This window comes from Papio anubis, chromosome 7 (assembly GCF_008728515.1).
Source record: "Papio anubis isolate 15944 chromosome 7, Panubis1.0, whole genome shotgun sequence".
In the NCBI taxonomy this organism is placed as follows: domain Eukaryota; kingdom Metazoa; phylum Chordata; class Mammalia; order Primates; family Cercopithecidae; genus Papio; species Papio anubis.
This window is the reverse complement of record NC_044982.1, coordinates 99657831-99674658: the sequence shown is the minus strand read 5'-3', so window position 1 is coordinate 99674658 and position 16828 is coordinate 99657831. Positions and strand designations below refer to the sequence as shown.

The following is a 16828-nucleotide window of genomic DNA, read 5'->3' as shown; positions in this document are numbered from 1 at the left end:
GTGTATGCTGAGAGCTGGAGAAGGAGAGTGGAGGCATGGCTTTGTGCTTTAATTTTTGGTGAAATCTGAATTTAACCAGGAGCCAAGATAGAGCCTAGGACTTCTCCAAGGTGCTTGGCACAATCAGTTTTACACTCCTAGTGTGGTTAGGAACCGAGAGAGAGAAGGGACCCAGCAGCCTGGTACTCAGGGCCAAGGCCAAGGCCTGGCCCAAGTGGAGCATAGCTCAGGAACCTCTGAGTGCCAGGTGTTATGGGTCAGACACCGACCTGCGCTCACCCGGACACTTAATTCCTCCCCCAATCCCTGGTCTCTGCCGTGTGGGTTAGATCTACTGCAAGTGCTGGGCATGGGGAAAGGAAGAGAGAAGTTAAACGTGAAACGGCTTCTGCTCTCGGCCTCTCCGTGAGCGCTCTCGGCCCTCCTGTGGAGACCTCCAGGTCCTATCACACGAGTCCCTAAACCTTGTCACTCGAGCATTCTTGTCTCCCAAACTCTGATGGTCCGCAGTGGCTACTGGGCTCCCTGGGCCCTGGGAGGAAGACGGAGGAGTTTGGGGGAAAGACTAGACGGTGCGCACCCACGCGCGCAGCCCTAAAGCTTCTGAGGGCAGAGGGGGCGCTTCCTTGCCCTCCGGGCTGGGAAGCCGTGAACGCCGAGGCCATTGTAAGGCTGGGTGGTGCGGAGCGCGGGAAGGGGGCTGGGATTTGAATGAGAGCCTGTGATTGGCCGATCCCTGGACTGACGTCACTTCCCCGCGGGGCGATTAGCCTGCGAGAGAAGGGCCGGCGGTCCAGTGCGCTGGGGGCGGCGGGGGCGCCCGAGGCTCTTTAAGTGCTCCGCGCGGGTGCCCTCCGTGCGCCCCGGGACGCCGTCGAGGCCGCCAGCGCCGGTGCCTGGACGCACGGAACGGGGAGCAGGGGAGGAATGCGCCGGGAAGGCGAGGGAGGAAGGGAACTGGGCGGGGGCTGTCGGCCTCGGTGGCGGGAGTCAGCGTGTGCATGTGTCTGTCCATTCCCTCTGGTTCTCCGCTTGCGCCCCGGGATCCGGGAACGGCGTCCGCTCAGGCTTCCGCGCCCGGCCGGCAGCAGCACGTGGAGCCCACGGCGCGGCAGCGGCAGTGGCGAAGGGAGGCCCGTTTCTCTCTTTGGTTATCTAGCTGTATGAGTGCCACAGAGCCGTCATAAAGCTAGATAACCGAAAGTAGAAATGACTCTCACAACTTCTGCGTGCGAGCGCCCGCCCCGCCGACCGCCCCGGCCCGGCCAGCAAGAGCCAGAGGAGCCGAGAGGAGCTGAGAGGAGCCCAGCGCCGGCCCAGCGGACTCCAGCTCCACGGAGCGGCCGCGCCCCGACCAGGTACCTGACCTCGGCTCTCTCTCTGGGGCCACTTGCAGTGCCAGCTTTCCCCCAGTCCTCCTCTTTCCTGGTACCCCACCCCTATCCCCCAACGCCGGAGCAGGAACCCCAAAGTGGAGCGAGCCGGGGAGAGGGAGGGGGTTGGGGTTGCAGAGGGGTCGCTGGAAGGGAAAAGCGCCAGCCTTCGCCTTCACCCCATAAATCAGGCTGGAACAATCCGCTCCCGGAGCCGCGGACGGGGATTTTGGGATGCAAATGCGATGGGAGAGAGACAGCGGTCGGTAGGGGGTGGGTGGAGGGAGTGAATGGGGTGGGCTGGGGGCTGCCCTGCCGCCAACAATGCGGCCTTTATCGAATTATTCGACGAGTCAGCCCCTGAGCGCCATTAGCATACGGCTGGGGGGTTGCCGGAGCTTCGCCCCTCGGTGAGGTCAAGTTCTTGATAATTTGATCACTTTTCACGGGCTCTGGCAGCTGCCTTTGTGTGCAGTTGGGGGGTCTGTGTGCAGCGTGAAGCGGAGCAGAACTGGCGGGGAGTGCGCTCAATGGCAAGGGGCCAGGGCAGGGGCCTCCCTCCCCGACGGGCCGGCCCTGCCCTGCATACAAACCAAGAGCCGGCAGGCGGGAGGAACCGAGCTCAGTTTCCCTACCTCTATGCCAGTCCCGACTGGACTGCTCCTGCCCGAGCCTCCCCAACTTCCCGCAAGCTTAAGGTGCAGGCAAGCTCCCAGAGTTCCCCCTCCTCCCTGCCCCAAGAAGTCACGACATAAGATGTATTACAATGTCTAGCAAATAAAAAAGCAATTGGGGGAAATCTGAATTCGTTCCCATGGCAACCCAATGCAGCACACCCGGCCACTCAGGCTCCCAGCCCCTCTTAACTGGGCTCAGGCAGTGGGGTTTGCCCCTGCTCAGTGCGTGGGGGTCCTGGCCCCACACAGTGCTAGGGTCCCTCTGGAGTTTCTCATCTGCCTTCAGGTCACTTTTCACCCTGATGCCTTGGCTTGTCCTGAAGCTCAGGGCTCCTGCAGCTCGGGAAACCTCCCAAGCTCCCCAACCAGTGGCTGTAGACCAAGGAAGGGACACTGCCCGGCTTCAGGGAAGAAAGGAAGAAAGGTAGGCTCAGACTCCCTGATTGGTAGGGGGGCTTTCTAAGTATATGGGTATGTGAGTGCTGTGATAGACAGGCTGAAATGAACTGGCACCACCCAGCCCTGACCGCAATCCCCTCACCCTTTTACATGAGAGGAAACAGATCTGGGGATCTGAAGTGACTCCCTAAGGGTCACACAGCTCAGAAGGCAGAGCTGGACCCCAGGCCACCTTATGTACATCTTGGCTCACTTCATTCCCCAGAGCCTCTCCCTCAGTGATTTTCATGGCCCCTCTTCTCCCAGCCTTTGCCCAGCCCTCTTGTAAAAATAGAAATATTTTTTCCATCTTCACTCTTGCAAGCGTTTTTTGTTCTTTGCCTAACAAAAGTATTTTGAAAATAGGGTATATGTGTACATGGTGAAAATTCAAACAGTACAAAAGGAAAACCCCTTGGCTCGGAGGAGAAGAACTGTGTGGCTGAGGTGGACGGTGGAGGGAGAAATTCACTGTATACCTTGGAATTGTGAACCCTGTGAGTGTGTTAGCATTCACAGTAAAATTAAATAAAAATACAAACAAAAGACCAGGCAGGGAAAGTCAGCTGCCCTCCTACTTCGGTCCCCAGTTCTCCTCAGAGATAATCACCGACAGAAGGTTTTCTGAATCCCATTGTACCCCTCCTCCATTTTGAAAGGCCAGTCTCCCTTTTTTTCTGACAGGAGGCTGGTGAAGGGTGACTAGAGTGTTTTGGGATTCACGAGGCTATGGGCTGCATCCCTTGGGCCATCCCTCCCTTCCCAACGCACCTGGGAGCCTGTGTGCTGATGGTGACCTCATTTCGGAGGAAACCGGAGCAGCGCTTCCTGCCCCCTTGCCCTGCACTCCCTGCCTCCCTCCCTCACCGGCCAGCGGGTGTGGGCAAACCTCGGGCCCCAGGCTTCGATCTTCCCCTCCCACCACCCCTACCCCTTTGCTGTGTTGCAAGAACTAATCCTTCACTTGCCAGGGTGGCTTTGCAGCTTCCCAGCAGTGTCTACGCAGTTCAGATGAGTGTTGTTTTTAAACACCACTGTCCCATACCATCTGGGCTGGGCTGAAACCCGAGTTGAGGGTCCAATGAAGGAGGAGTCTGTGCGAGAGGGCAACGCGGCATTTTTCCGCTTTCTACGAAAATCTGTTGATGCAAACCTCCCGCTTCAGAGAAAGATCGCGGCAGCAAGGCTGCGGAGGGCGATGAGCATGCCAGTTCTAATCTCCAGGAGCCCATCCCACACGTTCCCGAAATGGCCCTCGGAGAGAGGCCAGAGGCCAACTCATCCCATTTCGGCCTCCTGGTACGAGTGCCTGCCCCTAATAGAGCAATGTTCGAATCCCCCTTGGACACTTAAAGCCCAAGGCACAGACTCAAAATTAGTACCTGGGCCCATCAACTTCTTCAGGCCTGCCTGGACCTGGAGTAGCGGGACGGGTCTGGGGCCTTCTCAGCCCCTCCTCTCCTCCATTCCTGTGCCCCAGGAAGGCCTTCCCCAACCCTCCTCTGGCCACTGGGTCCCCACGTTTGGGCTTCATTTTTGTCTCCAGTTTGTGCTACTCTTTCTTCATCCAAAAAGGCGTCGGAGATTCCGAGAATCTGCTGCAGCTTGGAAGCCAGAATCAGAGAATCTCGGATACTCCTCACCCCATTCCTTTCATTTTACACTTAGAAATGGTGTAAAAAGGCCCAGTGGCTCGCGGAAGGTCGCACAGAAGGCCACTGACAGGGCAGCGATCGGGACAGCCACCGTGGTGGGCGAGGCATCCGGGGCTTCCTTTTCTCTGGTCCACGAACTCCCAACTCCGAACGCGGTGGGACTGCATGGGCCTCTGCCCGGGTCAATGAAATGCGCCGCCAAGAGGAGGCTGCGGCGCGGCCCTGAGACCTGATCTCCACAGGCCTGAGAGTTCTCTGCTGGCTGTGGCCCGACCTCCCGGGAAATGGGACCAGAGCGCGGAGGGAGCCTGGCCAGGAGGCCTCCTAGGACCCAGCCGCGACGCTGAAAAGCATGAAGGGTCGGAATTAGGCACTCATTTAGCGAGCGTTACTAATCCGAAGTTACAGCGCTAATTCCCTGATCCGGCCGCTCCCACACGCAGCGCCGGGATTAGAGGCGCGGCCGCCGCCCGCCCCGCCCTCACACCCCAAACGCGCCCGCCCTGCGCCCTCGAGGCTTCGGGCTCAGGGCTAATCCGCCGCGCCGCGCCGCGCTCGCCTGGCCCGAGCGCGCGGCGGGTCGGGCTCGGCCAGCTGGGGCGAGCCGGCCTGTTCGCTGACTCAGGCGCCCGGGTCCGGGCTGGGCAAGGAGCGCTTGGCCTCGAGCCACTGGACAGCCCAGGCGGGACGGATGCGCCCTCCAGGGCCCAGGCGAGGCCGCGCGGTGGAGAACCGCCGGGATTTCTCCAACCCGCGTATGCGCACCCACAGCAGCGGCCTTTGGAGGCCGCGGCGCCATTTTAGTGGCCTTCCTTCCCCCTTGGCATCTGTCGTGTACGTTGTGGCTGGCTGTCCCCAGTTCCCCCATCCCGCCCTGACTTTGGCTGCCCGCTCCACCAGCCTGGATAGAGTGACCAATCAGCTCTGACCTAGGGTGGGATGCACGTCACCATGGCGACGGCTAGGGCGCCCTGGCGATGCTGCCCATCGTAGAGGGCGAGTCTTCACTCCGCCTGGATGGGTGTGAAGGGAAGGTGGGGACAGGTGCTGGGGAGGGGCGGACGGAGGCAGGCCGTGGCACCTCCTCCCCATTCCCACCCCATTTTGCCTACAGTCAGTTCAGCTGGGTCAGGCGGGGGACAAATGGATGTTGTGGAAGGCGCCTGGGTAGGGGCCTGGGCTCGTTCTGGGGCGGCTCTTCCACGAGTCGTCTCATCCCCCGCAGGACCTAGCTCTGGTATAAAGGCTTATCTTGGTCTCTCATCCTCTTCTATGTCTCTCTGACAAAGACAGTGGTGTTCAGGAGCCTCCAGACGCTTGCCCCTCATTTTTCTTGCTGTTAAGTGCTGTGATTTTAGACAAGTCGCTTTCCCTAGGTCTTAGTTTTTGCATCCAGAGGATGGGCTGCTGTGCAGGCTCATGCATGGAAAGCCTTGAGTGCACACTGGGTGCTCTTTCAGTGTTACAGCTCCTTCTCCCTTAGCAGGGAGTGCAAGACCTTTGGGGGCAGGATTCAGAACCTGAGGATGTCCTTTCTGTCCAGGGCAGCCAAGTTTGGGTGTCTGGTGGCTTCCTAGAGCCAGCTTTTCATCTCTTCTCCAGACAGCTGGCAGAGGAGGGGAGGATTTTTAAAAATAGAGCCAGGGTGGGGGCTGTGGCTGGAACAAAACCTTGGTCAGTGGCTCTGAGAATGGGGCGCTACAGCTCCTAAAGCTCTGGCTCCTTCCTTCAAGCCTGGTCTGGCTTAAGCACCACTTTAAGTGGTCCCGGCATTCACTGGCCAGCCCCTCACCGCAATTGAGCTGCAGGGGTTTGAAAAGAGGGCCAGGGCCTCAATGACAGGACCTTGGGCCAGGCTAATTGGTTTTGGTTCAAGGGGATAGTGGATTTGTGAAAAGCTCCAAACCGCCTTTCCCACGCCAGAGCCAGGCCACGGCTTTAAGGAGAAGGGTTCAAGGAGCTTGGGGCCAGGCAAGAAAGCTGGGAGCGAGGTGCCTTCAGCTGATGACCCTGCTCTCATAGCCAAGACAGCCCTCTGGTTGGAGAGGGTAGGAAGCTGTTGTGAGGCCACTTCCAGGAGCACCTGCATTTATGGCCTGTCAGGTACTCGAGAGTCAGTTGGATATATTCCTAACCTTCTCCTACACGTGGCTGTGCCAAGAAAGGGGCCTCCTCCTTTGGCGTACCTTAGTGGTGGAGAGGCCCCATTTTCTTAAGTGGGATCATCCAGTAAAAGAAGCCAGCAATGGCCAGGTTTAATATTTCTTGCCCCAGGAGCTGGACTAAACCCAGGCTTTTATATTCTGGGGCCATTCTGGACTCTGTCTTGAGGCAGGTATGCAGTTGGTCTCAAGGCGATAACCCACTTCTGTCTCTTGAAATGTCCTTATACTACCCTGGGCATGGACAAACAAAGCAGAGATGAGAAACAGGAAGCCCTTGGTACTTTAAAAAAAAAAAAAGTCAAATATTTCTATTCTCAAAAGTCCAGTATTAATTATGTTATGACTTAAATCTATCATCATTATAGATAATTTTAATATAAATGGCTTGAAGCATATATCTTAAGGTGTACCAGTTACCTATGTGTTTGGACAAAATGATTGCACATTCGTATATGTAATATACCCATTCTATGTGTGCATATATATATGTATACATGGTCTATATATCAAATCATATGCTTATATTAACAATCAGTTATGTTAAGGTTGAAGGCAGGGTGGGGTGCTATAAATCATCAGCCCCATTTAAAATAACAACGTTGCATTGACTGAGACCAGTGTTTCATGGTTCATTGTGTGTTGAGGGGAGCATTCCTATGCGATCACAGGCTGAAGAAACCCCCTACCTTTCTTATTATCATCCAGATTTTTCACTGTGTTTGCCCACTTGACGCATATAAATAGGAGAAAGGCACTTTGAAGAGATATAGAACTCTGTGTATCACATTTTCCATTTTTATTTCAATTTTTAATTGCCCAGAGCCTAATTTCTTTGGGCCTCTGCTGATTTGCACATTTGAGATTCATGTGTAAATATGTATGTGGCATGTGTGCACGCCTGGGCCTCCTTATCACAAAGTGTGCTCTCTCGGTGTTTAAATACACACAATCCACATCGACACATGATTATGGGCTTACGTATTTGCTTCTTCTCTAGAATCGGGTTAATTTTCCCTTCGCTAATCCTCAAACCCATTAAGTTCCCCATCTCCCCACCCCCACAAAAAATTGCAAACCCTACCACAGACCAATGGTCTCACCCCACTTCTCCAGCAAGCAGTTCTCCAGGCGGGTTGCTGGAGTGAAGGTTCCTATTAGGCAGACTTCATTAATGTTACCAAATATACCCTGGCACATTTACTCGCCTACTATGAAGTATTACCATAAATAATTAAAATTAAACTGCACTTGTCAAAATAAATGAACAAAGTAGAGTTAGTGATGTCTTTGCCTTGATTTGCTTGGTTTGCTTATTCACTAATTTGAAGAAAGAAAGTGGGAAAAGCAAAGAAAGAACACTGCTACAGACTGCCATGGGATGGACAGAGGAGATAGGGAGAGAATGGAGTGGGGGGAGAGAGAGAGACAGAGAGAGAGAGAGCCCTCAGTCATCTGCCCTTGGGTTTCCAGTCATTAGGGCACTCTGGGAGGCTGGAATGCAGCCTTTAACATCAGCCCATAATGAATATTGAGGTGTGGATGTGGAAGGAGGGATTTCTTTGTTTACTGAGGAATGGCCATGGGAGTAGGGGAGAGGATTGCCTTTGGGGATTAAGGAGTGGGCTTTGTTTTTATAAAGGGCCTTACTTCTTTTCTGAAGTTTTCTGCAGCTAATTGATTCAATTCAGACATTCCTCTTCCCCACCCGGCCCTGGCCACGTGTTTGTGAGATGTGCACAGCCCCATTTCCCCATCTGCTCTGGCCTCTTTTTCCACTGTGACCCTTGAAAAGGGTGTGAACCTTCACATCAACGAGATCACAGGCTATGGGGAAAACAGTAAGGGGCCGAGACCTTTGTAAGGATATGTGTGTGATATAGATGCACATACATATACACGTACCTATATTAATAGAGGTATAATTTACATCTAGAAACAGATCATAGGTGTACAGTTCTGTGGGTTCTGACAAATGCATTTATACCCATGTACCCAACACCCAAGATAAACCTCATTTCCTTCATTCCAAAAACTTCTCTCCTACCTCTCAGCAGTCAATCCCTGCCAGTCCCCATTCCGATGTCTCTTACCATAGATTAGTTTTACCTATCCAGAGTTTCATATAAATGGAATGTATGCCAGGGCTTTTAAAAATGAATTTATTTCGAGTCTGGAGGGAGCACTGTCCAGGGAGGCCTGGTTGAGCATGTGTCCAGGAGCACTGGACTTGTATTAAACACTGTCCCCTTGGATGGGCCCGGAAGTCAAACCTGTCATTAGATTTTTTTTTTTTTTGGTTGGGGGAGCTGGTGTGGGCTGGTCGTCCTCCAGGAGAGCCCTGTTCTCACCCGAGGTCTGTTAATGAGCTGGGGACAGGTGAGCCTCACACGTTCCAACTTGGCTCCCTTCAGCGGCATCCAGGAGCAGTGGTGAGCTATTAATGGAAGGTGCTGGCTTTGTGCTAATTAGAACTTCCTTTCAGCTTCCATCTGCACAGACACTGGAGCCCCTCACTGGTCAGCCTCACCGTTCCAACCCCCCTCAGTTTGCAACCTAGTTTTTGTCCCCCCTGCCCCGCCCTCCATGAATTAGGGGGTACTATGAGTGGAGCTGCTTTCCTCTATCTCTGGTCAAATCCTGGCTCTTTGTGTATTGCAGAACTGCACTGGGTGGTATTTCTCAGGCCTTCTCTGTCTTATTGGGGTGAAGATGGAGTTGGAAGATGGAGTTGGAAAGGGATTTGGGCACCATGGGCACCCTCCTGGGTAGGCTGGACTTACATCATTGACCTGAATTTGTTTTATGAAAGATCTCTCTCCTCTGCCCTCTGGAGACTGTGGCTTCAGACCCTTGTCCTTTCCATTACCCCTAGTCCTGATGTCTCCCAAGTCTGATGGTACCCACCCATCTCAACTACAGCTGCCATCTTTGCCATCTCAGGCAGCCTACAGGTAGGGGCTGTGTCCTTGGCCCTCTTCTGGAAAAAAAACAAAAAAACAAAAAAAAAAACCTATTTTTTTTTCCTTCACTTTTGCTTTTTATTCCTTTCACTTCAGGCCCAATGGATATAATTTTTTCTTTAATGGAAGTTGTCTCTTACAGAGGTTTCATTGAAAAAGAAGAAACAACGTCACATTAACGTCATTTAAAGAAAAAGCACCTCTCAGAATGGAGGTTGGGAAAACTAGGGTTTCCTGCCTGAATATCAGTTCCTCTATTGAAACGAAGGGATGAAATCCCTTGTAAGGAACTCAAGAGAGGAGCGTTTCCTCAAAATGCTTTCTTTAGCTCCTGAGTCTCCTTAGGTCTACACTGGGGTTGTGTGTAAAAATACCAAGCCCTCCCTGACAATGCATCTCCTTCTCTTCTGCTTGAATTATCCTGATGAGAGTTCACCCACTTCTTTGACAGTGTAGACTAGGATTTTAAAAATTGGGAGTGAATTGTTGGACAGTGTGACACTTCACCAGATTCCCTCAAGGTTCTGGACCTACGCTAAAGAGGTGTGGAAATGCTTCTGGGGTGTCCAGAAGGGCTGCAGAAATTCCCCATCACTGGTCATTGGGAGAGCAGGAGGACTGGCTTCCCTCTGTGGCCTATTCTGCCTCTGAAGGTGACAATTCCTGATTTGAGGCACTAGGGTGGAAGATCCAGGACTATCCAGGACCAGGTTAATAAATTGGCAGTCCAGATTCCAGAAGGGCAGCAGCTGGGGACTGGAGACATGCCCATGCCTGTGGGACAGAGTTCTTTTGCATGCTTTGGACTTTACAACTCTGTATCCTTGACAAGTCACAGGCATCTCTGGGTGAAATCGGGACAATAGTACCCATACCTCCAAGGGTTATGTGAGAATTAAGTAAAATATACAAATAAAGTGCCTGGCATACAATGGGCACTAAGCAAATGGTAGCTCTTTTTTCCAGGCTGGGGCAAGGGATGCATATAAATGTCTGGATCCGAAGTTTGAAATTCCACCTGCTGGAGACAGTGAACACCCCAATAGATACCCCAAATCGCATTGAAGGACGGATGACGGGCTGCCTTCCTCCCCCAGGGCATGCCATACACACTGGGTCTGAAGTGGGAGAATCGGCACCCCAAAAAACGGCTTGTGGAGCGGGGTTGCACATGGGTGTAAAGTTCCCAGCTTGGCTGCCTGGGGAGGGGGACACATAAATGTCTTTAGAGATTTGAAGGGAGCAGGATCTGGACTGACTTGCATTGCCAAGACGGCTGGGGCTGGGAGCCAAGGGGGTGCTGCCGGGAGGCCCGCGTTAGCTTGGGGTATGACATTTCTAACAGTTGGCGCCTGCGGAAAATGGCCTGGGGTTCCAGCTCTGGAAGGTTCCGAATCTCAGGATTCACGAGTGGCGCTGTCCGGAGCAGCCAGGGTTGTCCCGAGGTGGTCTCGGGCAGGCTTTCCACGATGTGCTGTCTGGGTCGCAGGTGAGAACCTCATGGTTCTCCATTTCCGGAACTCCAGCTCTGAGCAGGCAGAGGGGCGCTGCCCTCGCCTGCCCCTGCGGTAGCCAAGCAGGTGGCTGGAAGCATGGCTAGCTGGCGGGTAAGGAGCTCCGGGTGAGACGGAACAGCCGGAGACCCCCAATCCCCTTAGCCGGTGCCCCACCCGATTTCTCTCCTGCGTCCTGGGAGGGCATGGTTGAGGCGCCACCAGTGACCAGCAACCTCCCCAGGCTGTGGTTGTGACCTGAGGACGCGTGTGTCTCCGCCCCCAGGCCAACGCTAGGCGACCCTGAGTGCACCTTCAAGAAGGCCTGGTATGTTTCTGGGCGGTCGTGGGGGGTGCCTGATATCTCGGCTCTGTTTTACAGTTACTCCCCTGCTGGTGCCTCCCTCCTTGGCGCGGTTTCTGCCTGCGATCAGCGCCCTCTTCGCAGTCACGAACTCGCCAGCAGTTAGCAGCACTTACTAGTAGGAGGGCCCACCGGAGGAGAGGTGAGCGACCAGAGCCAGGGAGTGGGAGGAGGAGCTGGCTGCCCGCACCCGCACTCCGCCCCAGATGGCTCAGAGAGTGGGCTGCGGGTTGGGAGGTTGGGAAATTCCAGGATCAGGTTGGTAGTGCGCCTATGTTTTTACCTGGGTCACCAGCAAGACTACTCCCCTCCTCCCTAGGCCCGGATCCAATGTCATCCCTCACCCTCAACCTGTGAAATGGCTTTAACCATACACCTGCTGGCTTGTTGTGCTCTATGACATAATTTGGCAGAGCACGGCGTGTAGCACACAGTGGGCGCAAAGTAAATGGCGGCTCTGGCGGTTCTAGCACCGGAGGCAGCTTCTTGGACACCCGGCGTTCGCGGGAGCCTGAGGCGCTCGGTTGCTAGAGCCTTAGCTGGGAGTGGCGTGGCTGCTTCCCGCCTGCGCAGGACCAGGCCGGCCCCCGCGGAGCTCAGGGCCTGGACCCGCGCTCCCCACCCAGAGCTAGGGAAACGGGAAAAAGAGGCACAAACTCGGAAGCCGCAGTACGGCAAGAGCCTAAGCAAAGAATCCTTTCCAAGCATTCACACCTTGTCTATGCCAGGGCACCGCCTGGGCCTACGGCCTTCGCAACCTGAAGCGCCCGCAGCCCAGAACTGGCATCAGGCCGGGAAGGTCGTCGCAGGCCCCAGAGTGCGGGCACTGGGGGCGCGCGCCCACTGGCTGCCCGGGGCTGGGGAGGCAGGAGGGAAGGACGCCGGCAGGCCCGCGGCTGTTTCCCCTCGGCCCGCGCCGCGGACCCGGGAGGCCATTTTGAGAGCGCGAAGAGGGGCGGCAAGATGGCTGCGTGGGCACCCGGGAGGTCACCGCGCCAAGGGCCCGCCGATCCCCTCCTCGCACTCGTCCAGCCGCGCGGCCCACGGAAGCGGAACGCGCGTCGAGCGCTCCCTGCCCGCTCGCCCCAGACAGATGCCCCGTTATTCATTACCCCGAGGCCTAGAGGAGCGACTGGCTGCCGTCTTCCTGCCCACAGCCAGCCGGACCCTCCGTCGCGGCTGCCCGGTCCCCGGAGCCGCAGCCGCCGAGCCCGGCTGTGCGTGTCGTGGCTGCTGGGGAGAAAGGCGTCTGGTAAGAGCCCTCCTCACTGGGCTGCCCGCCCCGGGCAGGGGCGGAAACAGCCTTCCCCGCGTGGGGAACAATGGGGTTATTTTGGAGTCTGCAACCGAGAGCACTTCGAGCTCTTTGATTGTTTTCGAGGAGTGCTAGGTGCGTGGCTAACGCCCGCGTTTTCTTGGAACCGCGAAGCCTGACCTGGCGAGCCGCCCTCCTGGGACTGAGTGTGGTCCCAAGTGCAAGGATAGCCACGGGCCAGGGAGCCGTGGGCCTCGAGACCCGGACAGGAGCTGGCGAGGGCCTCCATGGTCCGTGTGGTTGGGTTTGAGGACCGGCCGGGAGGCTCCATTCACACCATCCCAGGGCAGGCTGCGGGTCAGATGCGAATGAAGGGGGCCGGGCATTGGAGCTGCATGTTTGAGCTTGCCACCTCCAGGCCTAAGGGCCAGAGCTTCTGCTCTTCTGCCTCCTTTGCCCCTATCCTACCCTCGTGAATAATTTAAGCACAATCACTGTTTTTCTAGCTGTCCGCATTGACCCACCGCTGCCTTGAAGCAGATCCCAGATGTGTGCATTTATATGCAGAGTGACCAAGAAACTTCAGTAATACTAGTTTGTGTCTTTGGAGTCCCGCTTTGTGCCAGGGCTATTGCTAACAGCTTCAAGAGAATTCGACCTCACCTTGACAGATAGGGTGATGATTCACTATTTGTGTCTTTTGCTATAGCTAGGATGTGGTAGAGCCGGTTGTGGATTCGGGGCTATCTGCCCCAAGGCCTGCGTTCCCAACCTGTCTCTCTGCACGTACATAGGAACACAGGGATTCATCACCGTTGTGGTTTCATCTTTCAAATAAGCACCAAGCCTCTCCTGAATCCAAGTCCCCATCCCCACACAGCCCTGCCTCACAAGTGAGGGCTCTCCTGTCATCCCCCAACCTCCCAGTCTAAAGCCCTGGCCTCAGATTGTGTGACTGAATAATGTGATTATTCTGAGCTTCCTGGCAGCCACGAAAAGAAAACATGATGGTGATAACCTTGTTTTTAAAATGAAACTCATCAGGATTTTAGAGAGATGAACGTTTTTCCTGCATGAGGCTTATAGAAAATGTAAAGCTTAGTGGTTATGTAGGTCAACTGCTCATGTCACTGATGAGGAACCAGGTCCAGAGAGGTTACGTGATTTTCACCAAGGTCACAAAATTAGCTAGTACAGTGAGGACTGAGACCCAGGGGTCCTGACTCCCAGTCCAGGTCCCATCCTCTCATGAGCAGGCTTTAGTGGGCTTCTCAACTTGGAGACAGTTTAATTGTGGTCTAGCGACTCCATTCCTCACTATAAATTGCTCAGACCTGGATGCTTCCTTGTTCCTTTCTTTTCTCCCAGTTCCTAGTGCTGGGCTGGACTCATCATTGTGGGTGTCTCTAAATATTTGATAATTGAGTGGGGCTAAAACCTCTGATAATGAGGGGATGGGGGGGTGGTGGTAGAGGGGAAGTCCCTGACTTCAGTTTTCTAGGGGGCCTTTATTTTTTTAATGTTAGGTTCCTGATCCTTAATTCCCTAGGTCTCTCTCCTGGCAAGTGGTACGAGGTGGGTAGTATGTTTTCCCTTTTGGCAGTCATCCTATTCTGCCCCATCACATTATTGGACCTTATAGGAAAGGGTCATTTGTCTCTTGGGGGACTATGTTGTCAGTAACACCTGCAAGTCCCTTTAGGTGAACCAAGGGAGGTTTCCCCACCAGCACAGTGGCCATGAGACCTGGCCGACTCATTTTTTTTGTCCTCTTTGGGTGGAGAGACAGCCTTTCTGTACTTGCTCAGGTTTGATTCCCACGGCTTAAGTACAAATCACAGAATGTGGCTTAGATTAGTAAATTTCCATGGCTCCCAAAAGGTAGCATTTGAATCCCTGGCATGATAACTGTAGGTGCTGAATAAATTTAGTGACCTGCAACAGACCAGATTCTCTGGAATTCTAGGCTGGAAAAGTGTCACCCCTGGGTGTGGGAAGGGTTGTGCTTCTTGATGGGAGTCCCTATTGGCAGAAAGGCTCCAACAGATCCTGGCCAAATTCTGTCGTCTTTGGGTAGAATCTGCATGAACAAAGCAGAGTAGGTAACTAGGGCTGGTTTGCAGCTAAAGCCCCAGCTGTGGAAGAAAAACAGGGTTCAGCTCCCCAGATTAGTTACTGTCTACAAGGATTAAAGGCCCCAAATAATGGCTGGCTTCTCCCCTCCTCTGTGCCAAGGGAAGACATGTAAATACAGCCGCACGCCAGCTTAGGCAGTAGATGTGTATAAATCGAATTTAGCAAATCAGATCATGGTTTAAATGCACTATTTAAAGCAGTCCTGCAGTGAAGCCTTTTACAAAGGGAATAATCATTTTGTGATGCTAATCATCAACCTCCAATTTATCTCCTTTGTAAGTTCAGATGTTGGTGCACTGGGTGTTCTGAAATTGGGGCGCTCTTGCGTAGGGCTCTGGTGATGGCTGTCTGCCGCCTTTTTCTGACCTCTCATTTTAAATGGGTGCATGTCCTGTTTCACTGGGGGCCTCAGGATGCTTGTCATTTAGCCTGATAGTTCTCATCCATCCCACTTGTCTTTTTATAATCTGATAGAGCCCACCATTCAGCTGCTCCTGGCTCCTTTTTTGAGATTTTTGCCTTTCCTGGGGAGAAATACAAGCCCTGCTGTTCTTGAGGTGTTAAAACCAGCTCCCTCTCTGATCTGAACCGTCTTTTGTTTCCCTGAGCTTCTGGTACCTCTGGTGCAGATCAGAAAGATGATCTTAGAGTTGACTAGATAACACAAATCAGCCCTGAATTTAGAAGGCGAATTAAATGCAGCCACCCATCTGCTGAATAGGCAATATCCAAAATATTCTCCCCATTCACGGCAAAATAACTGAGGCCTGGATGTTAAAGGGACTTTTCCCACAAGTTAAAATCAGGACTCCAAGGAGAACCTGTCTCCCAATTGCTATAAAAGTGTTTTATATGCTGAGCTGTAGTTCCTTTCTCTACAGAGAAAATATAATCAGAGACCATCTGGGTGGGAGAGAAAGAATGAAGAGAAAGAAATGGATCAGAGTGGAATAAAGGAAGTGGGCAGGAAGCTGGGGGGCTTCGAGGAGCCTGACCTTGCTTAGCTTACAGGCCCTGATATAGTGTCTTTGTCAATGCTGCCACTATTGACGCGTTCCTCGGTAATTATGACTGTGTGTTGGCATGGCGACTCGGAGTAAGAAGACTAGAAGCACTGGGTAAATGCACGACTTGTTCTTGCCTTCTAAAGCAGAGAGGAGCTTTTGTGGGTAGTTCCTACAGGGATACATGGTAGAAAATTCACCAGACCCAGTGCTGGAGTATTTATACCCCATAGGAGCCAGGTAGCCCTGAGCAGAGATTGTACAAACAGAGGTCCTTAGCAAGACTGGCATCTAATGCAGAGGTCTTCCAGAGCCTCCCTCTTGTGTCTTCCTGTTGGTCTTTGTTCCTTAGCCTTGTAATGTCAAGTATATTCATTTCTGCTCCTCTCTGGGTTGTCTGCTTCAAAATAGGTTTATGTTGCAGTCTCCCTGAATTTGATTGATCATAAAATTATCTATTTCATAGGCCATGACTGTGTATTTGGAAGCTGAAGAGAAAGGCTGATGGGCACAGCTGGGACTTCCCTTTCTATCCTCTTGCCCTTTTCTTAGATACTTGGACCACATTCTCATCCTCATCTGAAAATGGGGAGAGGTTGCTGTTGTCCTGTATAACCACTAGACACCCATGCTGTTGATCTCATGAAATGTGGTCAACGTGGCATGTTGAAATGATAATGTTGGGTTAAGTACAATATATTGTTAAAACGACATGTTCATTCTTACATTTTAATGAAGCTTCGGAAACATTTAAAATTATACTTGGAACTTCCATCCCCAGTGCTTAGTAACTAATCCTGATCTCCCCCAGGAGGCTTGTGGCCACACAGGGCTCTGTGCATAGAGGTCCATGGAAAAGCTAGAGAGGAGGCACATAGAGAACCTCGTGCCTTAAGGGGCTTTTAGGAGTGCCTAGTACAGCCCTTTAAATGGGGATTACCCCTCAGTCCTTGGAGGCCGAAGTCGTGGCTTGAATCTGTAGACAACATTGTATTTTTCAGCATTTAAGGTGGGGACAAGGCAGCCAATAGGTAAACCCCAGAAGAATCTTTGGATGAAGGTTTAGCAGTGCCCCAGTGGAGTTTGAATGGGCACAGCTGTAGATAACAGGAGGGTTGTCCTCCTTCCCCCGTCCCTAGCAGTGATTTCATAGTCTCCCAGATGTGCAGAAACCACAGGGCACAGGAAGGCAGCCATGCATCCCAGGTTCGTGCCAAACCCACTTTCAGCAGGTTTGTTTCCTTTGGCCCGAGGGCTCCTTGTCACCCCTCTCCTGGCTGCCCCTCCTCCCCTCAGCCTCTGCTGCTC

The 16828-nt window shown here is 53.3% G+C and overlaps 1 protein-coding gene across 6 annotated transcripts in view; it reads left to right on the top strand.

Moving 5' to 3' along the window:
- Positions 1 to 1365: 1365 nt before the first annotated feature.
- LOC101023877 overlaps positions 1366 to 16828 on the top strand; it is a 30842-nt gene continuing 15379 nt past the window's right edge. For all 6 annotated transcript variants that reach the window (XM_031668360.1, XM_031668359.1, XM_031668357.1 and 3 more), the window contains exon 1: positions 1366 to 12377. In XM_031668360.1, coding sequence (XP_031524220.1) covers positions 11574 to 12377 — 804 coding nt within the window. In that variant the 5' untranslated portion in view covers positions 1366 to 11573. The remainder of the gene's footprint in view (positions 12378 to 16828) is intronic.